The 27099-nt window shown below is 37.4% G+C and overlaps 1 protein-coding gene across 2 annotated transcripts; it reads right to left on the bottom strand.

Moving 5' to 3' along the window:
- Nucleotides 1-3289: 3289 nt before the first annotated feature.
- WTAP (Wilms tumor 1 associated protein) lies at nt 3290-26346 on the bottom strand. Of its 2 annotated transcripts, XM_009874513.1 has the most exons (7): nt 26313-26346; nt 26174-26229; nt 18686-18744; nt 16834-16961; nt 11319-11497; nt 6435-6589; nt 3290-4509 (listed from the first exon to the last, which is right to left on the bottom strand). In XM_009874513.1, exons 1-7 carry the CDS (start codon nt 26340-26342, stop codon nt 3926-3928), a joined length of 1191 nt encoding a protein of 396 aa, XP_009872815.1. In that variant the 5' UTR covers nt 26343-26346; the 3' UTR covers nt 3290-3925. The 2 variants fall into 2 exon arrangements, with proteins under 2 accessions (XP_009872815.1, XP_009872816.1); XM_009874514.1 differs by lacking the exons at nt 3290-4509; nt 6435-6589 and adding an exon at nt 9948-11107 and having other exon boundaries at nt 26313-26342.
- Between the last annotated feature and the right edge of the window lie 753 nt (nt 26347-27099).

Here is a 27099-nt window from a genome sequence, read left to right as displayed (position 1 = left end):
GCCGTTCGGGCGGCGCCGAGGGCGGGCAGCAGAGGGACCCGTGTGCCCAGAACCAGTGCACAGAGCCTTTACCTTCAAACTGAGGCCTCTCGGTGCTGTAGGCCGAGGCGAGGCAGCCGCTGAGGAAGAGGAAGGACTAAGTCTTCACATCAAGCAGAAAAACGCCTGCCAGAGGCTTCTGCCTGTTGGATACAACAACACAGATAAGCCCTGAAAACTTGCCTGAAAAGACACGCACTCAAAAATAGGATTTTCAGCGAGTGTCGTGGGGGTTTTTTGGTTGGATTCTGTTAGTTTCCTCAGTTTTGTGTGTATCTTGTTTCCCAGCATCTGTTTCCCTCCTGGTAGCAATTTAATGGCCTTTAGTTCTGATGAAATTCCTTCTTCTGGGTTCCTTAAGCCCAACAGCTAGAATAATCAGTGTAGTTAATGCAAGTAAGTTCAGACCCATTAAAAACTGGTTCTCCAGAGCGGTCAGTGAGGAGAACTCTTTCCTCAGAATTGGGAGGCAGTCTGCAGACAACACAAACATTGGGTAAAAAATCTGCATTGTCTAGAAATCATCTCCACTACCACAAAACCCTCAAGCTTTTCATTTTTGTATTTTTAAATAAAAACGTATTCTACGATCTTACAGAACCCAACACTTACTACGCTGTAAAAACGCAAGTTACAAAAATTTAGCGGGGGTTAGGTCTGAACAACCTTTTTGAAAATAAATAACCTTATCTCGAAAATTGTCAAAGAATCCACCTGGTGACACCTGCACAGGGAACCTCAGCTCAGAGCAGCGTGTGTCTGTTCCCCTGCTTCTTGATGGATGCTAGAAAAACATATTAATTTAGTTTCCTCTATCAGCCAGCAGTACTCTCTGGAAATCTGAGCAGTGCAAGTAACTGCTTTATCAATAGATAAAAGGCAAATTGTTCAAAATCAACAGGAGGTTTGGAAATGGCATTTTAACCTGAATGCTGAAAATATATACAGCAAGATTTAGGTAGTACCTAATTTTAAAGAGGAGTATATGTTGTATTTTTTGGTGATCAATGACATACCATCTTTTGCTAAAATAAACCAACTACATTCAGGATTATTAAATATCATAACACAGGCACTGACAGCCAGGCAAGAACGTGACTATTACAGGTTTCGGCATTTCTATCCGTGTATTCTCATACTGCAATTCATTAATGCTTCGCAGCCTGTGTTCCATGAAAGGAAGTCAATTATCTGATGCATTTTGCTATTAACTGGTGCAGTTGCTGGGTTCACAGAATCGTTTGGGTTTGAAGGGACCATAAAGACCATCTAGCTCCAAACCCCCTGACATGGGCAGGGACACCTCCCACTGGACCAGGGTTGCTTTCCTTCTGGGGGAAAAAAACCAAATCACAAAAACTCAACCAAAAAACCCACAACAACAGAAATAAAACACTCCAGCCTCCTTATTTAGAAGATAGGCAGAGAATGACAGGGAGAATGGCTTACCTTGCCTTACAATTATTTTCCTATAAAGGTTAAGGTAACTTCCAGTCTAAGGGTATAATTAATACTTCTTTTCTATCTCTTCAGTTAATTTTTTAGTATTCAAAAATTAAGTACCACACTCTTGAAAAAAATTAAGTCTTTATGAGAGGTTTTAAGACTATCCTATAGTAACTGACAGATTTATGTAGCAAGCTGTCACCACCTGAAAGCTACGTATTTTTTTAACCTTAGCACAATTAAGAACAATTATTGTAACTCCAAAAACATTTTACATCCTTCTAATTCCTTACACTAGGTGAAAAGATGCCTACCATTTTCTTTGCATGAGTTGCTTTCATATTTCAGACTGAGATTTGAGCCATAACCACAGATATCCCCACAGGGCTTCTTATGATCAGATGAAGCCATTGTTGTCATCTATCAGCATTTTAAGCTTCTTACAAGTATTTTACCATGTATGGGATCCAGTATGTACCTATACACACGCTATGGATAATCAAGCAATACGATACTAAAACCAAATCTACATCACCAGTGACTACAGATCTAGGTGACCATCAGCAACTTTTGTAAACTAGGAATTACTTTGGGTGCCAGATGCTGATACTTTTTTATAGAGGTACTTTTTATATAGGTACTCATCACTTCCCTTTCATGCATTCCACTAAAAACTGCTATCTTTCAGGTAATAAGGCCTGAAGTAACATTCAAAAACAATCAGGTATTACCAATGAAATTTACAACTCCAGTGACAATTACCAAGTAGTTTTATTATATTTGAGCAAACTCTGTGAAATCAAAACAGCAGTTGTACATAGACTGGCATGTCTCCAACACAGATGACAGCAGCCAGCAGTATTTTAATTACATCCATTTGTCTTGGACAATACCAGTGCAGATGCCAATTCTCATATAATATGCCACTTAAAAAAGTGGTAATACAGAAACCATTCTATAACCTAGGAATTTACTGTAACTGTGTAACTTTGAAACAAATTAAAGTATGTCCTACAACTCTGGAGAAATACTGCTTTCAAACAAGTCACTGTTTCCACAGTGAATTGCAAAGTTATAACCTATTTACTGTTATTTCAGTGGCTACATATAATTTTTAGTCATCTGTTAATTACAAGACACACATGTAGAAAAATGTGGAAACTGGACTCAAGTCTACCCAGCCAAGTACTTTTACCTTCACTTTGAACAGTGCTTAAGAGCTATTGCTCTTTCAACTCCTTGCCTATGTGTTACCATCATTAAACTAGCAGATAGAAAATAACTACCAGAAATTCAGGTTCTGAGAAATTCTAACTCATTGCTACTTGCAATACAAACATGGTTAATTAAAGGTAATTTTTTCATTTTTTGCACCTGTTAAGAAGTCAGTTCCCTCAGGCAGGCATTTAAAAACAATAGGAGTTACATCTGGCTTAAGAGGCTGAATCACTAATACCTTAAAATTCTGTTGTTTAATTTGTGTATTTACCTCTTGGATACTTCTAGCATTTTCTGTTTGTGTTTTTTGGGTTTTTTTCATTTTGCCTTTTTTTTTTTTAAAGCAAGGTTCCAACTCTAAGGTTTCCTTTTATTAACTTTTTCATTCTTATCTGCCAGTAATGACAAAATCTGTAGAATAAGCACTGTAAGACTGCTTGTAACACGCTTGTAACTTCAGGTATCTGGCAAAAGCGGTATCAGATGTGACTGACTCAGGAAAAAATTCAATTAAAAAAAATAAAAGCAATTACAGTGAATACACTGCACACAAAGAAGCCATGTAAGCCAACGCAGAACAAGGAAATTACATTATTAAAAGTTTTTATTTAGGTTTGGTCAGTACAGGTAAGATAATATTGGAGTCACAGAGCATTATGCATAAACAGGATACAACAGTTCTTAAAAACTGAGTAACTATGCACACCATAAACATTCGGTCACCTAAGGAGAAAATGCACAGATGTATGTTGGGAAAAACTGTAATTAACACTGGAACTACTATAGGACTCCTTCAGCAAGTCCATCTTTTAGTGATAAAACTACTGTACTGGGCAAACTTGGCAGTCATAAACCCACAGCTATTATGACAAATCTTGAAGGTGGTGCAAGTATAACAGTATGAGTAAGAATGCCTTTACACAGCACAGGTTCTAGATACACACAGATTTGTACAGACATCATTTATGTTATATTTTATGGAAATAATTTCCATTTCAACTTCACATTAACTCATATAAAAATAACTTGAGCTACACAAACATCCTTTTAGCAACATTCAACGTAATTAACTGTTAAAATTTCCAAAGTGGCAGAGGTATCGAAGCAAAAAGAAACCCACAAAAAGGCAAAATTGTGACAAGTATGCACTACTTTAAACGGCTTCAGGACAGTATCCTCTCCCAATTTAAATGACACTGTATAAAAATGTTGCAGAAAAATGTTACAAAACTGAACCCTGCACATTTACACTGGAGTCCAAACCATTCTGGACATGACGAGAACCCACAGTTCTGTTACCTTTCATGCTCACTGTTTTCTCCTCTTGAGGATCATGACTGGAGTCTGTGTCATTTGAGTGGTGAGTGAGAGAGTTTTCACTGCCAGTGGGAGAGTCTACACTTTCATACCCAGTACTGAGTTGATTTATGTAGCTACCACTTCCTCTACCAGTTCTGTCTTCAGAGTGGTTGGACAGCTTATTACCGTTCCCTGGAGAAGCCGGGAAGTCATCTTCGGTGCCGCTACCCTCCCTATAAAATCCAGGCCCAGACGTCCTCTGATGGGAGGAGCTACCATTGCTTGGTCCGTTTGCCAGGCGGCTGCAGTCTTTGCCCCCAGCCTCGCCCTGGTCTGTGGGCTCGGAAGACGGAGTCCTGCTGGTACCCGGGTTGGAGGCCTGGGACTGCTGCTGCTGGTACTGCGCCAACTGCTGGCGAGTCTCCTTCAACTGCTGCTGAAGAACTAGAATGGTACTCTGCATACCCTCTACCTCCTCATCAAGCTGGATGATGAAGTCATTCAACTCTATGTAAAGAAAACACATTTGTTGCAAATACTTAATAGCCCGTATATAGCTTGGATCTCAGAAAAAAAAAAAAAATCAAAGCCCCATCACTCAACATTTTGCACTTAAATTTGTCAACAGACTTTTTCAGCCATCAGGTATGCACTGGTTTTGATACTCTGCCTCTGAAGAAGGAAATGCTTAACCATCACCTACATCTGGTTCTATACTGCCACTCTGAATATGCAAGAAAAAACACATTTCTGGGCAAGAAAGGACAATATTTAAAAAACAGCTTAATTCCAACAATTAGTATTTTGCAAATAGATCCTTGTGAATCTGCTCTTACTCAAGCATAAAACTCTAGCAAAAATACTGTAAAAGTGGTCATGAATCAACAAAAATATTTTAGTCACATTTTAAGGAAGTTTGAGCTCTTACTGGTTTTCATCCTTCAAATCCTGTGTAACAGAACACTTAAAGCCTTTCTTACCAATAAAACTGTTATCTGATTCCACAGGGTGTTTTAGTATTTATGTACCAAGGAAAAGGATTTTACAATTAGGACTGCAATTTGGAGCAAAACATATTTGACCTGAAAACAGCAGTAGAAACACTGACTCCCTCGTCTTCAATTCAACCGCACCACTGATACGATGCAGCAAATAAAACGCAAACTGCTTGTTGTAAAAATTCATAAAATTAAAATGTTCTTGATGCTTTAGGAAAAAAAATCCTTAGGAAAGCTGTTATTGTTGCAGGATTACCTTAATCTTTGTTCATATGGGGAAGAAGTAATAGAGGCTAAAGAACACGGTTCTGGAACTTACTTTACTGCACTGAAGAGCAGAAATCATTAAAGAATGTCCACACTTGCTTCAGTTACAAACTTACAAACTGTAGATGAAGTGTATTATCTAAACTGTAGTTAAAAAGCAAAAGGATAACTATTCCAACAATATGTCATTACAGGAAGAATTACCTGCATTAAGAATGCTAGTTATTTTATACTGCTACTTCCTCAAAAATATGATCCTATGAAGGGTGAGGGGGTTAAAATCTATCCTTGAAAATATAGGATATGTCAGACTTTGGTAATGTCAAATCAAGCCTATACTATCCTACAGACTTCAAATGTAAAACAAAAACATATCTAGGTTGGTGATGTCTGAATAGTTCATATCCCAAGACTTACTGTAATAAACAGGTAAGTTACTCTGTAACATTCTACCAAAAAAAACCAAAAACCTATATAGGACTCTCAATTGAACATTTTTTAAATCTGCATTTTTCCCTCCACTTAAATTCTGTAAGATGTCAGAGTTTATAAGTAATTTCAATTTATGTTTACAATGCTGTTAAATTTAGACTGTGAACACAGTACAAAGATACTTTACTTCATCTGAATTACTTAAGCAAAAAAAAAATAATTTTTTTCCTTAAGCATTGTTAAGAAGTTGCTGTTTTTCAAAAACAATTTCAAAATGAGTCAGAGTTAACAAGGATTCTGTTCTCAGTGCATGCTTAGCATCATGCAGCATTAAAAGGCTTTCATCTTACCAATTCACCAGTGTGTGCAGTTTAAACATTCCCTATTCAACACCAAGACCTACAGTACAAAATCCGGCAATTTCGAGTTCAAGCGCTGCAGTAGTGGAGCTGCAAATCCCGACAGTCCCCCAAAGTTAAGTTTGGTTTAGTTTTTGCTGTTGCTGGTTTTTTTGGTTGGTGATTTCTGTGGGGTTTTTTTGTTTGGTGGTTCATGTTTTTTTCTTTTGGTTGTTTGCTTTAAATTAAGACTACCAGTGAAGACATACAATTGTCATATTTTACTCAATATTGCCCTTTCATTCCAGCAAAGATGGGTTTACAGTATGCATATCATTAGGAAATTAAACTAACAGAAGTGCAAGGCAACTTCCATTTTCTTAAGAAAAGCCCTTACCATCCTGACTGCTTTTAAGTTCCTCACTATATTTCTTCTGTAAAGCCAACTCTGCCTCAAGCTGTGCAATACGTCCTTGGGAGAGCTGCCTTCCAAGCTCTTGATTCTCCTGGATAAGCATTCGACACTTCGCCATTAACTTTTTGCCTGTTTGGCTGCAAAGGAAAGAGCCATCTATCACAAAATGAACATAAAACCTTCAGTAATCTTCCTCAATCACAATTACAGACACAAAGGAGATGCAATTTCTGCATGTCACAATTCAAGGAACATTATGCCTCAACATAATTGTCATAGCAGAAAGTCTCCCTATAGTTACCACGTGCTGTTCCAAGGCCAGTTGATCTTCTGTCGCTGTCCCATAAAGTGGAAGGCAAGTTTTATTACTGCAAATACGAATAAGCATATTGTTCTTTTTTGATACTAACATCTGGATTATCAGTATGTACAATCCTGCATGTGCTAATTCTCAATCAAGTTAAGCATTTGATTAAAGATGTGCCTTGTAGTTCCAAAGATCAAATACTGCATAAAAATTATATGTGTGAACTGTAACAAAAGCCTTCTTCACTTATTGCACTAGTAAAATGGAATAATTCAGTTTGGGTGAACAGAAGAAAGTTGTTTTGGGGAAAATATGAAGTCCTGTGTTCATTTTTCATAGTGACATCCATTTTTCTTGTCTTAAGCTCTTTAAACAACTAGATGTACATTTTTCAATTGTATATGTGACAGTAATGTACATAGGCTGTTTCACGATTTCTGTGGGCAGCTTTTCCTAAGCACATCTTGCATGGTGAGGAGAGAGTAGTTAAAAATTGGTAGGAAGTGACGGAAGGAGTATATTACTGATCTACTTCCTTTAGAATGACAGATTTCAGATCATGAGTAGTGATCATGAGGATGTCGAGTTTCTGAAAGAAATGGAAAACAGGCAGGAGTAAAACATATTTTGAACTGAGATGATTTTCTTTACTAAATGGGAAACATCACACATCTTTAATCTCCACGATAAAAACTGCATTGTAAAGCATTATAGGAAGTAGTATGCAAATTAATATATAGGCAATACAGCTGACTCCGTAATGAGAAAAACTGAAGTCCTTTAAGACTCTTGGTCTGCCAAAGTCAGGATAACAACCACAAACAGTTCTCCTTTTAATAGCTCAGCAACATAATGAAGCTATCCTCTTTTCTTCAGAAGTGAAAGCTCTGCCAGGAAAAAAAAAAATCCAACCCAAACTTTAACAGGTTTATTGTGAATTCAATGGCAGGACTTGCATTGCTTTTGAAGACCAAGAAGGTCATTTAATTTTTTGTTTGTTTGCTTGTGATAAAGATTGAAAGAAATTCTGGGGGTCAAAAAAGTAGAACAGGAAATTTCTGCAACAATTCACAGCCACCGCTCTCTCCTGCAACCAAAAGAATTTAAAAGAATTTCCTCAACAGCTACTTTTTAAGCATTCCAGCCTTAAACAACTTTTAAGTACTGTCAACTCTGCCCCATTTAACATTTTCCGACTGACTTTCCCAAATCTTTCAGACGGGCTGCTCCAGAAGGAATCTGGCTGCGTAAAGTCCTGGAAGCCTGAAACTCTGCTAAAGGCAGCAACCCGTTTTCTTTCTTGATGTGATGTCCAATGCCAGGTCCTTGAAGTTTAAATTGTGCTGACCTAATACAGTCCAAGTCGCACATTTAAGATGCAAGTTTCCTTAGAGATGTTCATTCTGTGTAAAGCAGGACCACTTTGGAGATAACCAATGTGACATATCCCAAGAGTATTTAGGCAGACATGCAATGATCTTTAGCCATTTGCAAACTCCTGTTACTGTGTTCATCGTCACTACAAGCTGAAGAAGTTCACAGTGCTTTAAGTCATTTTATGCTCTTCTCTTCACAAAACAACGTCAACTGTAGAATTAGCAAGTACCAGTTACCTCGGAATTGGGACAACTTTAGAATCCCATTAATTTCTTCATGTTAACTCCTGCCAAAATGTAAAATATTTATTACCTGTATAGAAATTTGCATAGTTACCTATAATGCTATTTCTTCCCCATCAATTTTTTTCCAGATGTTCTGAACTAGTATGGCACCAAGTAACCTCCCCTTGTAATTTACAAAGACAACACATGCAAGAATATAAAATCCAGTAACTGTTAAAATAATTCCTATTAACTGTAAGTTTGGCATTGTTTTCACAAATCCTCTTGAACACACATGCAACAAAACCTGCAAGAACGTAAGTGGTTAAATTTCAAAGTCCACTGTTCATTGTTCTAGGCTTACTGCAAATGACATTTTTAATACTTTTTAATCATAGTGTATACATTTAATGATGGTTGAAATGGCTTAGTGTAGCCATCCTTTTGATTACACACTTTTACTTCTCCCTCCAGACATCAGCAATACTTACGCTGTACACGCTTATCTATGGCTAAGGCCCAGAATTAATGTCACTTAGGGTTGTGGTTACCACATTCCCTAAGACTATCACTTACAGATCTGAATAGGAACATCAATCTCTTTCAAAAACTAGGTTTGATGCCATGAAATAACAGTAGGATCCATACAAGCATAAGTAATTAAAGCAATTAAAGGGGGGGGGGAGGATGCAAAGAGAGTGAAAAATCCTATAAATACTTTACATGAGTCACCATTTCTTTACCTTTCCAGAAATAAAAATTGACAGAGTCTTAACCCAGTTAATGAGGACAGCCTCAATTATTAACCAGGAAGTAACTCTAATTTTCTGTATTCTAGCTACTGCATGAGTCATGCACATTCTCACCACTGACTTAAAATTATATGACGCATATTACAGTACGCTATAGCTACAAAAGTAACAAAGTTTTCTTTTTACTCTTTTGCTTGAAAGGAAGTGACAAGTTACTTGTCTCTCCTCAGTTGTACACATACATTTAGAGGCTGAGGACTTAAGAAAACAATCAACCTATATCTAAATGTATTAAGTAATTTTATGACCTCCCAAGCTAAACAAGCAATCTGCACGGCATGCCTCTATCCGCACGCTATATCGAGCTTTACAAATGCCTTGGTAATACGTTAACAATTTATTAATGCAAGTCTTACCTCTGTTTTGATGCTAGATCATTAAAACCTTAGATATTGCTATAGCAAAATCATTCCAGATGTTCACTTTTAAAAACGTAACGTTTTTCTGTAGGTTTTTCATTTGCTGTTTAAGTCATTACTCATGCGAAAAAAAATAAACCTGCATAAATACACTACTCTTCAACCCCATATTAATCATTTGATGCACAAACAGTTAAGATACCTCTGAGATAAAAATACGCAATGCCATCTTAATAAAAGTCATCAAAACGGTTAAAATACATAACCTTCTGTGACAGCTGGTTGTCTTTTTTAATTTAAAAATGAATTTTCTAGCATCAGATTAAGTCATCAAGTGTTGCCCAGCTGTTTTGAAAATCAAAACCTCAGATTACTAAATAGAACTTAATTCACCAAGAAAAAAAAAAAAAACAAGCACACAAATGCTATACCAAATCTGCATTTCACTTTACACACCTCAGGCATGCACTCCCAACTGTCCCGGACCGCTACTCTTACAAGTAACTTGGGACAACAGAACAGAGGCATCAATAGAGTAGCAAAGGCTCCTTCCCTGATTCCATCCAGGAAAATGCATGCATTTAACGTTTTTTTGCTTTGGTAAAATATTGACTTTGTTTCCAGAGAACGAGACAATGCAGATGTAACAACCTGTTCAATTCTCGTTCATCCCAGGAGTTTCACAATACAACAGTATAACCAGTAGTGTTCCTTGAACTACGTATTACAACTATTTCAAGGCACATTTTATATAGAAGTGCAATACAAAAAAACAAGGTGTACACAGGAATAAAAACACCCCACCAACACTGAAGACAGTTGCCATTGTGTGCCTTCTGTATTGAGCACTCGAGATCAGTTCTTAGAAGATGGGGAAAAAAAAAAAATCTCGTTTCTGCATGAAAACATGCAGTGAAATAGGTGTCACAACCAGTTTTTCTTACACGTGCTAGTTGTGATCAAATGTATATTGCTTCCAACAATTTTAAACTTGCAATTAGCTAGAACGTACACTTTTGTACAGTCCTAATCTTGAGGCGTCCACAGTATTACCAATCATCCAGAAAACAGTTCATTATTTAGCAACATTGACTTAAGGCTCCATCAAGTGCTAGAGAGCCCAAAGGCTAAACAGTCAAATGCATATGCTACCACTGTCGTGATACCAAATAGCACTCTCGTGGCTATTCAAAACTGGTTAGCAATGATACTCCTTAATGCAAAATTCACCTCATCAAGTTTTGACCCAGCAGTTCAGTGAACAAGCAGGAAGTCCACAGTCTTATTGGCAAAACTGACTTACAGTGTCTCTGAGTCACTAGGCTCAAGGTTAAGAGCGAAGCATATTCCACTTCTACATTTTAAGGGAATTTTACATGTTCAATTCATGATTTATAATCTCTAGGTTCTCTCTCCTCCAAACTGTCTGTAAACACAGTGTGCCACAGACTTAAGACTTCTGTTTCTCCCTCTATTTTCTTCAAATAGAACAATTTTGCAAACGTCTACATGTTCTAGAAAAGATTTTTTTTCGCAGATGGCCATTTCTTCAGAATAGTCCGACGCCGTCAGGCCTCTGAAGCAAAGGGGAAGAAAAAAGCTGAAACACAAGGTTCATCTGGTAAGTTTTACATTAAGCATTACAAGCTGGACAGTATAAGAATGTGGCTTTTGCCTCAAAACGTCTGAGTCTTGGTGTGGAAACGAGTACTTGGCTGTCCCACCATAGCATTCTCGTAGTGGGACTGTCAGGGAAGTCTTGACTGGGGAGTATTTGTTTTGTTTACCTATCAGGCGTAAATTTCCAGGCACTCAGTTCATTTTGGGCTTGTTCCAGTTTGTCTTTAGTCTGTTCCAGTTCACCTTTCATTTTTAGGAAAAACAAGTTGATGGCTGGGTCCACCATTGTTGATCGGAGTTGGGCAACACTGGGCTGCTGGACTTGCTTGAGGTACTGAATCTGATTCTGTATAAAATAAGAAAGAAGACTCTTATTCATACAGCATTAAATAAACTTTTCAGGTCTTTTAGGTCCAAATAAAAACAGTCATTCCAAAGATAACAAAGGAATCTCACCTTCTTTCAACACTGTAATGTGAAAAAGGCAGAATAAACCCCACTTTTGCCCACCTGCACCCTATCAAAGTGCATATTCACCCAATCCCCCATCCCACCACCTGCCAAGCTTAAACTTTAAAGGCTGACTTTTCCTCCTCCACAATCCCCCACTCTCTGCTTCAAATTGCTCTCTACATCGCAGTTTACATTTACCAAAGCAATGACTGGAGCATTAGAATATTCCCTTTCTCTCATTTCTTTTTTTTTTTGCAGGGGGGAAACATACACAAAGAGTTACCTGCTTAAAACAGGTAACTAATTTCCATGTAACTTCAGTGAAAGTTATTATGGAACAGCTAATATTGACAAGTAATGTTTTTAAGCAACTACTAACAAGGTTTTTACAGACATCTGAAGTGTTTTGCAAATGTGATGCTCACTTATACAAGCTTGCATATTTATTTTCCAAACAATATAATTTAGGAATAATAACATCAATCAAACAGATTTTGATTGGATTTGATTCTCTTACAACAGCCACAACTCAAAAGATCTAAAATTTTATCATTTATAACCTAAAAGACTTGAAATAGTAAAAATTTTAGGAGTTAACTACAAGAGGACTTCTTTTAAACAGAGCATTCATTAGTCAAAACTTGCATGTAGTTAAGTAGGATTAGCTTTTTTTGAAAGTTTCTTGTATTTTAAACCCATCGTAACAGCCAATCATAACATGCACTAAAAGCAGTACACCTTTAGAATCCAGCTAATCACTAAAATCACACTAGCCTACACAATGGTCACTCTTAAACTCAATTTATTATGCTCCCTGTATCACACATGTTTCTTCATCAGCAAGAGCAGAACAAAGTGGTGTGAGATTAAAAAAGAAACAATAATTGAAAGACAGTGGTTTTGCCTCCTGCTGCACACACAATCTTGCAACTTGATGAGAGTTTCGCTGACAAACAGTACAAGGCATCACTAGCAATACCAGGGTAGTCTCCCTCCACACTTTGCTTTACTTGGGACAAGCATTGTCAGCTTAACGATTTTTCTGTATACAAAATTACTCTGTTATAGGGTCTTTATACAGCAATGGTGAAGAGAAAGCGTAAGCACAAATGTTCCATTTACCTTAAAAATGTGCAGTAGTGACCTCAGTTCTTGATTGAGGACATTATTTAAGTTATACATTGTTAAGTAGCAGTAATTCTTGTCTTTTATTTAAAATAAAATATTTCAAAAGTACTGAAATTTAAACAGATGAACTTTTACGTATACAGGAAGAAATATAAAGGGAATAAAACACTGCATTAAAATATTTCCAAGAAAGAAAGCACTCAAGAAGCCACCTACAAACGTTACTTAGAAACAAGAAATACAAAATAATATCCTCATATTTCTTAGAAAGCATCTTACCCCTACAGGCCCTCTGTCTCACTGAATGCACAAAATGTCGCTCACTGAATACAGATGTGATTGTTGTTATTGATACATCTTTTCTACCAGTTCAATACTGACTCTCCTAGAAGTATTTCAGCAACCTGTGAATTCTTTGTGAGGGCGAGCGCTAGTAGACGGTAAAACAGATAGTTTAATGGATGTCTGCACACAGACACTCCAGTTGGCAACACATTCCAGGAATATAATTATGTTATAGAAAGATGGTTCCAAACCTATTTTTAGACAGGCACCATGGAGGAAAAAAAGACCATGTTCTTTGTCTTATCTAGGCCTAGCTCTCTTCCTCTTGTACTGCTAGCCTAAGAACTGTAACAGGTTGTTTGGATCAGCAGCACAAAGAATGGCTGCCACCTGCTCCTCACCCATGCCAGAAATGCAGTACAACACTCAAGGGGACCCAGCTGATTCTGTCCAATGTCAGCTATTTAGCAGTCTCATTTGGCTATCTCTAGCTCACGCTCCCAGGCCAAGCAGAGAGCACGTGCGCAGGCTCCAAGGAACACCTCAACTGTCACTCCTAAAACAGCAGTGTAGAAAGAATTAGGCTGAACCCTTGTTAGTTCCCTCTGCAAAATTAAAGACCATTTATTCCTCCAGTTTTTCCAATTCAAATTTTTCCCAACCCTCCACAAGTGCTTTCTCCAGCTGTAATACCAGAGTTTTGACCTGTCAGGCCTTTCATCTACCCAGATCTAGTCACCTCCCCTCAGTATAACCCACTCCCAAAGCAAACTCATAACTCTTGACCCTTCTGCCTACTTCCTTATTCCTTTTGTCTTCCTGCTCAACCAGTCCAAGCCTCCCATTCTTGCTTCCTCTGACCACTCTCTGGTATGTGTTTCCTCCCACTGATATTCCAGGTGGTAAAGGATGGAAACCAGAGGAGTTTGCCCTCCATCAGGATCAGCTTCATGCTGGTCCTTCAGCGGGGCTGGACTTGATGACCTTTAAAGGTCCCTTCCAGCCCAACACATTCCATGATTCCACGATTGTAAAGCTGAATATACAGAAGTAGTTGTGTCCAATGTCCACTCTAACACCCAAAATACCTACTGGCTGTTCATATTCCCAAACATGAAAGCACACACTAGCTGGTACTTTTCAAAAGCTCATCAGATGGACAAATAGGGATGAATTTTCACAAACTGAATAAAACCCTTGGTACAAACTTTCACTCTGCTCTGACCCAACGCAAGAGAACGCTGAAAGCAGTCTATTTAGAGGATGTCAAGCTGCTGGAGTTTCACTTGAGTACTCTTTTTTTCTGCCGTTCTCAGAAACAGTTGAATCCTGTCAGATAAAGTTGACCAAAGATATCCAACAACAGACCCTCTAACATGAAAAATTTAGCAAAACAGAACATGAACGCTCAACAGAAAAAGTAAGCAATCTAAGTACAACTATGTATCTTTCTTGTAAGGAAGGAGTAGGAGGGAAGAAACTGCATATGGAGAAAAAAACACAACAGAGCTGGAACTTAAACCACAAGTAGGTTACTAGAAGTAATGACTATCCAGCTACTACAGTCCAACTGCACCTACAGGAAGCTTCCACCCACTGTTATCTGGTCATGAAAAACCTCTTTGAGCAGCAAATATTTCTACACGTCCATTCACTTACTGATCTACAGAAGCTGTGCAGCAGCTTAGGAGGGAGTTAAGGCCGTTTCTTGAAGTGACAATAACTTGTTCACGATCACTACCAGAAATAAAGAAATAAAGTAATACCTTACCCATACCCCCCTAACATCAGCAACCTCTGTTAGGTTTCTTTTCGATGAGTTGTTCTCCTCTCCATTTTTTTTTTGTGAGTATAATGAAATTAATAAAAGCTCTTCAGATGTTCTTCAGAACAAATGTTCTAGAAAGTCTATGCATCACAGCTACAACCATCTATAACAAAGTACAGCCAAAAGTTCTGTACGGTCTTCCTTACCAAAATTCATAGTCTTAAATACTTGAAATTTTTGTCTAAGCCATTTTAGAAATAGGGAGAAAGGTACAAATAGTTCACACAAATTTGGTTTTGGTGAAAAACTTGCATTTCTTTTTTTAGTATTTATTGTTTCAACTATACACACAGAAGTTCAAGAGAAAAAACCAAACCTCTTATTACTGCTTTTCGTCATAGCAGAATTCATCAGCAAAACTAGTAAGAAAAGCAGGATCAATATAGTAGTCTTACTACTAGGGAAGTGTCGCAGTCTAGTACCAGAATAGATCTTCATTAGCATCCTGGGCTGCATTAGAAGAAGTGTTGCCAACAGGTTGAGGGAGGTCATCCTTCCCCTCCACCCAGCAGTGGTGAGACATCTGGAGTACTGGGTCCAGTTCTGGGCTCCCCAGTACAAGTCAGACGTAGACATATTAGAGTGCGGCCAAGGAAGGGCCGTGAAGTTGGAGCATCTGACAATCAAGCTGCAAGTACTAGGGCTGCTCAGTCTGAGGAAGAGAAGGCCCAGGGGGATCTTATCAACGTGCATAAATACCTGATGAGGGGTGCTTACTGAAAGCACAGAAGACAATGGGCAAAAATTGAAACATTGAAAAGTCCACTGAAACGTAAGAAAATGCTTTTTGCTGTGACAGTGGCTGAACGCTGGCACAAGTCACACAGACATTTTGGAGTCTCTATTGTAAGAAATGCTAAAAATCCAACTGTGCACACTTCATAGTAACATGTTACAACTGACCCTGCCCTGAGTAGGTAGAATGCACTCAACAAACTTCAAGTCCCTTTCAACCTCAGTAATTCTGTGATTTGTTTTTTGCTACTGCAAAGTAAGGTTTACTCCCCTTTCTTCATACCAGTGCTTACTATGAACTAAAAACATCTTACAATGTTAAGAGCAGTGAAATAATGCGTACAGAGTTAAGTGCCACACTACTATACCTGACAGCTCTGAAAACCTAGAGGAAAAAAAAAGGAAGGCTAAAAGAAAATAGTAGAGAAAAGCTACAATACTAGTTATTATAGTTCTGTACAGAGCTTGTATTTTTCAGAAGAGAAGCTCTCAGGAATAGGTTACAGCAAATAACAATACAAAGCTTTTTATAATCTCCTCTCAGCAACTGCCAAATTAAAAGAGCCAGTGAAAACTATATTAAGGTAACCCAAAAAACATGTCCAAAAGCAGCAGAAGACAGTTTCAAGAAACTAAACTAAACACAGAAGAAAAAGCCAACAGAAAACCCACAGAAATAAAGGAGAAACAATAGAAAAAGGTTTTCAGCACAAAAAAAAAACCATAAGAAATCCCAAAAATCACATCTGCCAAATTTCCAAGGAGCTTCCTCTGAAAAAGTCAGTAGCTATTTCCCCTACGCAGCCAAACCGATATGGAAGCTCATAAATGCCTTGTTATCTAAATCCAGCACAAATATCAGCCTAAAATCTCCTAAATAAAACCCAATAAACTCAACTTTATGCTCACATTTCAATCTGTTCCTGCATCCAGTCATAGTCAGAAGAAACATTTTTTTAATAGAGAGATGATAAATGCTAGAACAAAGAAAGCATGGCTCGTGCAAGAATTCTTGGTTCTGAAGTAAAACTCCTTCCAAGCACAAATGCTGCTGAAAAACAACTAAAATAATCAATACTAAAAAAAGCAAACTTTAAGAAGTGATCTTTACTAATTCAGTGAAAATTTAAGTGCTCTGCCATTTCCTTGAGCACAGAAAATGTGAAGTTACAAAATACACAGCACATCAGTACTGGCTAAAAACTGATATTCCTGTTACAGTCTGAAAACACTTATCCTCTCTAAATACTTACAGTACACTCTTGCATTTCCTGTTCCTTAGTTGCCAGCCTCATCACCAGAATATTTTCTCTTCGGGCAGACTCTTGCTGTTGCTGTTTCAACTTCTCTTCAGATTCTCTTAATCCCGTCACATCATTAGCTAATACAAGAAATAATACAAAAAAGGTACATGTTTTATAGCATCCTCTCATGAATAGTTTTTAAAGACAGCAAAAAGAACCTAAAAATCAAATTAATAACAGCAAGAGAGTAATAAATAAGCATGACCATAATACGAATAAATAGGAAAAACAATATCATTAAATATTAGAAAAGCTTGACAACTGTTTTAAATATATACTTCTGATTCTTCCTTAAGACTTACTACACTTTTGAAATTGTTTCCATATTTATATAGGAAATAATTTTTTAAAATCACTTGCTTAACTACTATTACAACTTGCAGTCAAACACTAGAAGTTCCAACTGTCCTGGTATCTATAAGAAATGTTGAGGCTAGGGTGGGGGAAGAGGAAAAGTCTACAAATTCACAAAAAAAAAAAAAAAAAAGACCTGCAGTCTGTAAAACACTGCTCTTTGTGGTCAGTCTTCAAACTGGTCTCAATACTCCATGAGTGAACATTAAGACATTTGAGAACTTTAAAATGGCAGTTCAGTCACAAGCAGAATTCTTCTCATCCATGAACATTTAGGGAAATTTATATATGAAATATGAGAGAAGGCAGCACATTTCCAAATTATTCAAACAGGAACATGTGCAAGCAGCCAGATACAAACAGTATACATTTACTCAGCTACTTGTCATGTATAAAAGGATGGTACATTGGAATAATCAAGGCTTTTACTTTTTCTAATTACTTTAGAAAGATCAGCTGTCAACGTAAACTAAGAACGTCACGAATTGCTTCAGGACAATTATTTCTAAATAATTCTTTGCAGTTAATTCAGTAATATCAATTACTACAGCCTATATCAGGATTTCCAACACTGAGAAACTGGGAATGTTACAACTCCTTATTTATGTTAGGACAGATTAAGACTAGGATGAAATCAATTGCTTACATTTCCCCTATTCTAGTCTCTCCAAAGCTCAAACATTATGGGGTTGCAGTAGAAGAGGGTTGTAACAAGAGAAAAGAGAGAGGACTCTTTGGACTGACAGAAAAATACCCTTTAAACTCACTGGTACTAAGTCTTTAAGTATTTAGAATGAAAAGGTGAGCAAAACACAGGGAAGACTCCATGTCTAAGTGACTTGGGATTGGCAGTTCAGGCACTTCCAGAATGGATTCACCTTTTCCCATCTGAGAGTCCCACACTCTCTTTTGAAAGACTAAAGTACAGACCCAAGTTTTAAAGACCACAGTAGACTCACAATCAAACAGTTGATTTGCCTGATCAGATCAAACATTACTTGGGGACTCACTTTATACCTTCACCTCTACAAACTATTTTCCCTCCCATGTGGTCTGCAATCCTGTGAGACTACTGAGGACACAAACATTAATGGAGTATTTCAGTAGAGGATGACATTTGCTTTCTAATGGAAAAGTCCCCAAAACACATCTGTTTGTGGGGTTATGTTTTGAGACTTTTCTTTCCTCTCCAGGAGCCTGGGTACAGATAGCCTTACAAATGCAAAAATAGATTTTTTAAGATGCTGTGTAAAATCTGTAAAGGAAAAATAAGTAGCTGATAAAGTCATGAAAGGCTAAGAACTTACACTAGAAAAAGGAGTTTGTTTTCCTGACAAATAAATCATCATCTTTTGTTTCTAACGGTTTTAGAAAACATAGACATTACCTGAACACTCTTTACATAAATTCAGGTAACTCATACCATTTTGAAACTTGGCTAACTTACAATTAAGGTCTGTGTACTTTCCCTCCAGAGCTTGCACGTAAGCTTCATATTGTTTCCACCTATTGCAGAGACAAAGGGAAAAAAAGAATCTTCTGAAGCGCAGTTAAATCAAGACATCTCACTCCTGAACATTTCCAGTATACATTCACACAGTAATCAGAAAATGTCAAGAGGAAATTGCACAACTGCATAAAAGACAACATCAGTTTTTACATAGGGAGTTCTGATTTCTGGAGACATTCTGTCATCATGGAAATAGTTACATCCACATTGCATCTCAAAAGGCTGAAAAAAGGTAGCTGTGCATTACAACACAATTGACAGCTTAAAACTTACTGTAATATTTCTAACACTGGTATCAAATATTCATTACTTAGTTATTTGGGTAAAGAATCTAAGTTACAGTTCATTTTCAAAGCAGAATAATTCAAACAAAATTCTCTAACAGAAACCATAATACAAAGACAACACTAAGTCTGTTACCAAGTGGTAAGCATGACAAGCAGAAACGTATCACAATACACTAGAACTGGCAGTTTAGGTTAAGCAGTTATACCAGCTGGTTCAATCAAGACCATGCTCTGATTATATTCATCAGCCAAAACCCAAACAGTTTAATAACTCTTTGAAGGCACTATTATTTAAGCAATTCACCCATAGTCAGAAAACCTCAGTTAAAAACACTGCATTTGATACAATGAGTTCAACAGCAAATAAAAGCCTGAAATAAAACTTAGGATGACATGCCTTGTCAACAAAGTTCACAGGAGATGGTGGGTTTGGGTTGGTTTTTGCTTGCTTTTGAAGTACTTTGCCCCTAAGTGTCTTCCTTGTGATAGTACAATTGTGCATTACGAAACAAATTAATCTAATAGCTTACTATTACAGAAGTGGAATATTTCTGTTCTCTCCTCAAAATTACACTTTCTCTCTCGCACCTGTTTTATGACAGACTCATCACTGACTGCTCTATTTTAACTCCCTAACCTAAAACACCACAACCTCTCAATCAAAACTATAAAATCTAATGCCATGTATTTTTTGACCATTTAGTAGTCAAACAACTTGTTCAATGGTTTAAATGTCACCAGATTACATCACTGCAGAAAGCAAAAGTCAGCACAAGATCTCTTCCTTCTAGCAGCATCCTTTCCCTCTTGCATCCCTTTGGCTGAACATGAGATAAGCATGATTTAACTCTCAAGCTCTGTAGAGGAGAGCAGTTGTATTTATGCTTAACTCTTAAACTTACCTCTGCTCTTTTTGTTAGAAACGAAAGTTTCACTGTTTGACCACTTAAGTTAGCTCAGATTTCAATCTCCTAAAATAAAACTGAAACAGTCCACTAAATAGAAAACCCATAAAGAAACTAATTTTCACATGAAAGAATCATATGAAATAAGAGTTGGTCTTTAAAGAGTTGGTCTCCTAAGTTACATCTCAGAGTCTGCAAACAGTAATTCTGTCACAGTTGTAACACATCCACCCTATGGTCCCGGTAACAGGAGCTTTACAAAGCACAAGCAAAATGAAAACCTGAAACATAGACATGAGACATCAACACCAGAGAGAAAACAAACAAACAAAAATCAACAGCCCACAAAAAAACACACACTCGAGAACAAAACAAAAAACCAATCACTTCTCAGTAACAGCTAGTATTTAAGCAAGAACTGAATTCCCAGAGAACCCAGAGTGCAGTAGGCCATGTCATGGATTCTTCAAATCATGTACCTGCCAACTCTTCCTGAAATACAACTCCTCAAATACCGTATTTTGCCAAAAACCTGGTGAAAAGTGTCACAGTTCATCTTCAAACAATCTGTGTTGGGTTTGGCTGAGACAGAGTTGATTTTCCCCACAGCAGGCCTTCTAGTACTATGCTTTGTATTGGTAGATACAACGGTGCCATTAACACATCACTGTTTGGCTGCACCAAGCAGTGCTCACACAGCAGCATAAAGGCTTCACCAGTAGGGTCAAGGTGGGCAAGATCTTGGGGGAGTAGACACAGCTAGAACACCTGATTCAAACCGACCAAATGGATATTCCATACCATATGACCTCCGTTCAACAACAAAAGCTAAGAGGAAAAGGAGGAGCATTCATTAATACCACATCTGTCTTCAGGAGGAACCGCTACACATGCTGAAGCCCTACTTCCTGAGAGGTGGCTGAACATGACCTGCTGACTGGAAGTAGAAAAACAAATCTTTTGTTTTCCTTTTCTTCTATGCATAGCCCTTGTTTTTGCTTTATTAACTGCCTTTATCTTGACCCATGAGGTTTTTTCCATCTTATTTTCTCCCAACCCTGTCCTGCTGAGGAAAGGGGAGACAGAGTGGCTTGGTGAGCACTTGGCATCCAGGCAAGGCCAACTCCACGCCCAAGTTCATGAAATTGTACAGAATAAACTTGTGATCTCCACACTGACATAGCCAGAGATAATTCTTCAACTATCAAGTCACCAGTTTTAAAACTTCAGCTCTGAACCACAGTAGCTTTACTTTCACACACATGCACTGTCTCAACTTACAGTCAAACAATACCATAAAAGCAATTTTCTCCTCTAGCAACTGGTTTGGCTTTCACCTCACTTCACGCAAACCTGAAAGCTAGCAACTACATACAAAAATCAGAAGTAGGCTTATTCCATACAATTAGCTGACAAAACCAAAACCCACACACAAAACACAATCAAATACACTACTGAACATTTTAAAACATTTATATTAATGAAGCAGACCATTCTTATAACTAACTTTAGTTATAAACAAAGAAAAATAAGAAAATATATTGGTAGGCCCTTACTGAAATGGGATTGATTCCTTTTCAATCAAGCTTGCTGTTGCGATTCTTTATCTGATAAGTATATATATTTCATAGAATCATCATAGAACGGCCTGGGCTGGAAGGGACCTTCGAGATCATCTAGTCCAACCTCCCTGTTGTGGGCAAGGACGCCACCTCTCAACTAGACCAGGCAACACATGGGGACCAAGCGGGAATCGAACCCGCAACCTCAGGGTCAGTCATTGTTGTCAGCACCGCGCTCAAACCACTGAGCCAACCGGCCCCTTAATTTTGTTATGATCTGAGTAATTCTCAGGAATAAGGTGATATATTTAGTAACTATTCTGACATCAAGTTTCTCAAGAACATTCATGAAACCAAGTTAAATAACCCAAAGATTTTGCTTTTTATATATATATGCACAGACACACACTTTGATTAGGTATAGCTATTTTAAAAACTCTTGCCATGGCCCTGATAATTTAGTTTTCACCTAATTGACTTAAGACTTTAAACACCTTTTATAATGTCTAAGTTCTTAAGTCTCCTCTTGCAGTAATTGCTCTTGCTCAGTGCCTTTAATAATGTTTAATAATGTTTTCTTAAACTCTGTCTTTCCAGCTTATTTCACTATGTCATTTCCCTTGTTTACAGTAGTAGCACAGATCATTAAGAGAGGAGATTAAATTAGAATTCTGATCTTTGGAAAGCTGAAGTTAAAGCTGCAGGTTCTGAAGTTACACAAAAGAAGATAAAAAAAATACATAACCATGACAGAATAAAGCATTTTAAAACAAATGAACATCCTGAAGATTATTGATAATATTTTTAGTGCTCCAACTCTGATCATTGTTAACTCTTATCTGTTTATTCCTTCTCCTCTGTTTATTATGTCTACACTGGTAGAGAAGACCAGATGATAATATGATCAAACATGACAGGTGTAAAACTCTATTTCTAGGTCTCAAATGACTACATGAATGGTGTCTGAGCTTGTAACACTAAAATGAACAGTTCTCTGAATAGTTCTGAATGAAAAATTCCTACAGAAAATCTATTTTTACTTGAACAGAAAGGTGGTATTTTCAGATGCACAACTTCGGTCTTACATTGTACAACTGAATCTCCACACACAACAGTTTTGCTTCAGTACTTTTTTCAGTAATACGGACTCCCAGCTGCTGACATGCAAGGCTGAGGTGAGCCTGCGAATATTCCCATTCCATGAATCTCACATGCTAAGTTTTCACCCAGAGCCTGAAATAGGTGGCAAGCACAGCAAGTCTGCAGTGTTGTAACGATGCCTTTGCTCAGTGATGGAATCTCAGCCATGCCATGCTGAAACCAGAACAGCAGAAGTCAAGGCTAATCTCAGAACGGACATAGTAACTCCTTGAAATCGCAGCTAGCAAGCACAACTCCTGTACAGTCCAAGGATTCTTTTTTTTAAAGAAAAAAAAAAACAAAACAACAAAACCAATAACAAATACAAAAAAAGGGCAAAAAAGGGCAAAAAAGCAAGTATGATCTGAAGCCTCCATCTGGCCCTCCTGCTGTCACCCTGTGCCACATAGGGGGTCTTCATTTCAGATCCAGATAGAAACTTAAGGAAAACTGTATGCAGTAATATCGTAATACTCTACATAAAACCATGCAACTTTCCTGTAAGACACCAAAACACACTTAAAGAGCTATGATAAATTACAGAAGTTTCCATGAATAGTATTCCTAAAAATTACATACATCAAACGTTTTTCAGATAGTTCACTTTACAGACTCTTCAGGGGAACGATTTTTGCCCCTAAATACATTCTGAAGCACAGAAAAAGTAACATATTCAAAGAAGTCAGTAGTGATACAAAGAGAAGTATTCTTCTCCCCTCTTCCCAATCACTTCATAAAAAGCTTGAAGATAGTTACTAGCACACCTTCAACTACAGAAGGAAAACATTCCCCTCTGGGAAACTTTCTTGCCTTACTTGAAGATGCATTAAACTTTTTTAATAGACACAAGTAAAATGAACACTTAAGAGAATTGTGAAAATCCAATTTTTGGTTAAATTATTTAAAAATTTGCACATACTTGCAAAAGCTTCTTTAAATAAAGTGATTCATAGGAACTCATTGGCCAGACCTTAAGTCTGAAGCCTTTCTTCCCAAGATCCCAGAGATAGTTCTCCTCTTCACACATTCACAGACTAACAACTAGGCTAAATGACAAGGGCACCCTCAATCAGATTTTTAGCTACGACCCTTGAGTGCTCTGTTATCATGTTCCTGTCTCTTCTTTCTTCATGGAAGCTCCTACAGTCAAGCTAAGTGGCTAGTGCATACAAAAGAGAAGGGGAAAGATGAAGAAGGTAAATTCACAGCAACAACTAATAAGACAAGTAGAAATTCCCAAAAGGCCAAACTGAAAGGCTTCTTGTTGAACCTGCTCACATTTAGTCAACAGAAGTTAAAACGGGCAAACCTAAATTATTTACTTAAAGAATAGTGAAACTGGGATTCATGGCACAAGAACTGACAAAAAGGAATTAGTATTTTCTATATATGTACTTTATCAGTGCAATTGTGCCGTAACGATGATGTAAAGAGCAAATGCAGATGACACATGCCTGTATCTTAAAAAGCATTTGCCTCACCAAATCACAGACCAAAAAAAAAAAGATCTTAAAGACAATCCAGTAGCAGGTAACATATGCATTTTTATGTCTGACAGCAGTAGAGATGCCGTTGATTAAAATATGATATATGTATAATAGTGTTGTATTTTATTCCAAGCTACAAATAAAATCAGCAGTTAGTGTAGTAATTGCTAGTTTGACATTAAATCACAATTGAAGGTGAACTTACTACAAAACACCATGTTCGTAGGACTGCTTAATGCAAACAAAATGGACAAAGCCAAAATAGCATTTAAGGTTTCACTTCTGCATATAAGAAACAGTTGCTCTCCTTAAATCCATCAAGTGATCTTCTGAGAGCAGAAGTTGCTTTTTCTACATTAGGAAGATTTGATCGTAACACAGCTGTCATTAGCAAATTCCTTGCTGTCTATCCATTAATACAGTTTAGCTGCTGATGTACTTCACCTCCTTGGGTATAATCTGTCATATTCTCACTTGAATATATGCTGGAAATGGATCTCTTCCGTGGTAGCAACTAATCTTTCCAAGTTACAGAAATTAATTGCAATTTTAAGCCTTTTTTTTCTTTTGCTTTCACACTATGAATCAAAAAGTAAGTGGCACAGAATCTATGCTTTGGTACTGACAGCAATTTTATAGCTGGAGGTAAGGGCATAGCTTTAAAGATCTGGGAGTTTGCTATTAGCGAGGATAATCCTAAGTATAGAAACTTTTACTAAAAAGTTCAAAAGGCCTAAACCACTCAAAGCAGCATTTTATTCCTTTTACTTAAATACATTATCCTTTAATAGCCAAAAGACTAGATACTTGCAGGAAGCCAGAAAACAATTTTAAACATGTGGAAGCACACTATGTTATCGCTCTCTACAACTACTTGAAAGGAGGTTGTAATAAGGCAGTGCTTAATCTGTTCTCCCTAGTGGAGAGTGATAGGACAAGGTGAAATGGCCTTAAGTTGTGCCAAGCAAGGTTCAGGTTGGATATTAGGAGGAATTTCTTTACTGGGAGGGTTGTCAGGCATTGGAACAGGCTGCCCAGAGAGGTGGCTGTCACCACCCCTGGAGGTGTTCAAGACACAAGTAGATGTTGCCTTGAAGCTCATGATTTAGAGGTGTTGATAGGGCTAGGAAATGGTTGGACTCCACAACCATGCAGGTCTCTTTCAGCTAAAACTGTTCTGTGATTCTATGTTGATTCCCTCAAACTGCTACCCCAGAGGTAGCTGGCAAGATAGTTTACCCAGAAGACGGAGTAGCTCATCACAGGCATTAGGTGTTCCACTTGTATCCTTATGTTTCTGGACAGTTTAGTCTTTGTTCAATGAAATAGCAATATCTAACTTGACAGACCTTAATAATGCTACTAACTTACAAAAAGCCAAGAGCTACAATTTACCAATATGGACACACAAACTATTCCAGCAGATAAACAGATGACCCACAGATGTCTAGTTTAGTTATCTCCTTATTTACTATCAAGAAATTCAGGTATACAGACAAGTGGCTTGGGTTAGTTTCTTTAAGCAGTTAAGTCTGCATGACAAGCTTGCCTATGATTTCTACAATCTGACATTTAGCTTTCTAAAAGATAAAAAAGATGGGCACGCTCTTCTTTAGGAAAGTTCTAGACATTTTAATGCTTTATTAATATCTATCTGAACCTGCTAAAACAACGTGCATGGACTAAGAAAACCTAAAACTTACTGCAGGAATAAGGAGTTGACATTTGTCTCATGTTTAAAAATAACTTGCTACCTACCAATGAAAGTAGCTATCTTCCAAAGTTATAAGCAAAGAAAAAAACTACCCATGTATTACAAAATACTGTTCAGGATTTCGTCTCCTTAGAAAAAGTGTTTTCCCCTAAATTAAAACTAAAAATATTTGAGACAATGGGAGAACTTTTGTAAAGTGATCAATCATGAAAAGAATAATACAGTTTTTCAGAAGCAAAGATGCTAAAAACAATGGGGGGGGCAGGGTCATATATCTTCCACTAAAATTTCACTAAGAAGTTGAGATGGAAAAACTGCTTTTTACTTTACCTTAGGATGAGCTCGTCTCTAGGTAAAACCTTAAAATCTGCTTCACTAAGACGAACCTATGGAGCAAAAGGAAAAGCACAACTTATCAAGCTGTCATGATTACCCGGGAGGGTAAAGTCACAAGTATTTTTAAACATACCTTCTTTGGGAGAGGTTCTTCATTCGTCATTATGAACTCTAAAGGGGGGAGGGAAAAAAAAAAAGTTTTACTTAAGTGTAGTTACTAGTGTACATGAAATACTGAACAAGTCAGAAACTTGTACTTCCAAACTTATTTTTTTAATTTGCAGTATTGGACTACTGAAATACTGGTTTCACGCAATGGAGAGTGAGAGTACAAGACACCACCATGACAAGTTTGCCACCACGATCTAGATACAAAGCCAATAGATGCGTTTTTTTCTAAAAATTAACCAAAACTTTCTCTAGATGTCTAAAAAGCCTATCAGTAATCAATTCTTTCTATTTAACCAAAACACTCAACTTCGTCCATATATGTTTAGATCATTTGATATGTGCCTGCACCTATGTAACACGGTGAGGAAGAGGACAATCAACGTCTGCAAAAGCAATTTATACTACTACTTCAGTTATCTCATTGGAATAAAAGCAAATAATTCGTCAACATTATCACTAATATTTGGGTTATGTCAAAATCACATGTACTTCCAAGTACTTGTTCTCTTATTTTTAAGATTCTGATGAACAGGTAGTACTAGACAGTTATTTTAAAACCCTTGTGTGCATTTTCAGGAAAAGATGTCAAATAAATATCTTTGACACACCATCAAATTCAATTCCTCTCATGTGTACACAGCATGCAAGATTGCATTGTGTTAAAAAGTTAAATATTCACACTTCCTTGAGTTACAGGACTTGCCTCCTTACTTCAAAAGGATAATATGTAGCATTTTCAAAAACTATTA

This window comes from Apaloderma vittatum, unplaced genomic scaffold (genome assembly GCF_000703405.1).
Source record: "Apaloderma vittatum isolate BGI_N311 unplaced genomic scaffold, ASM70340v1 scaffold32018, whole genome shotgun sequence".
NCBI lineage: Eukaryota > Metazoa > Chordata > Aves > Trogoniformes > Trogonidae > Apaloderma > Apaloderma vittatum.
The sequence above is the reverse complement of the archived record's forward strand: the minus strand, read 5'-3'. Positions and strand labels throughout refer to the sequence as shown.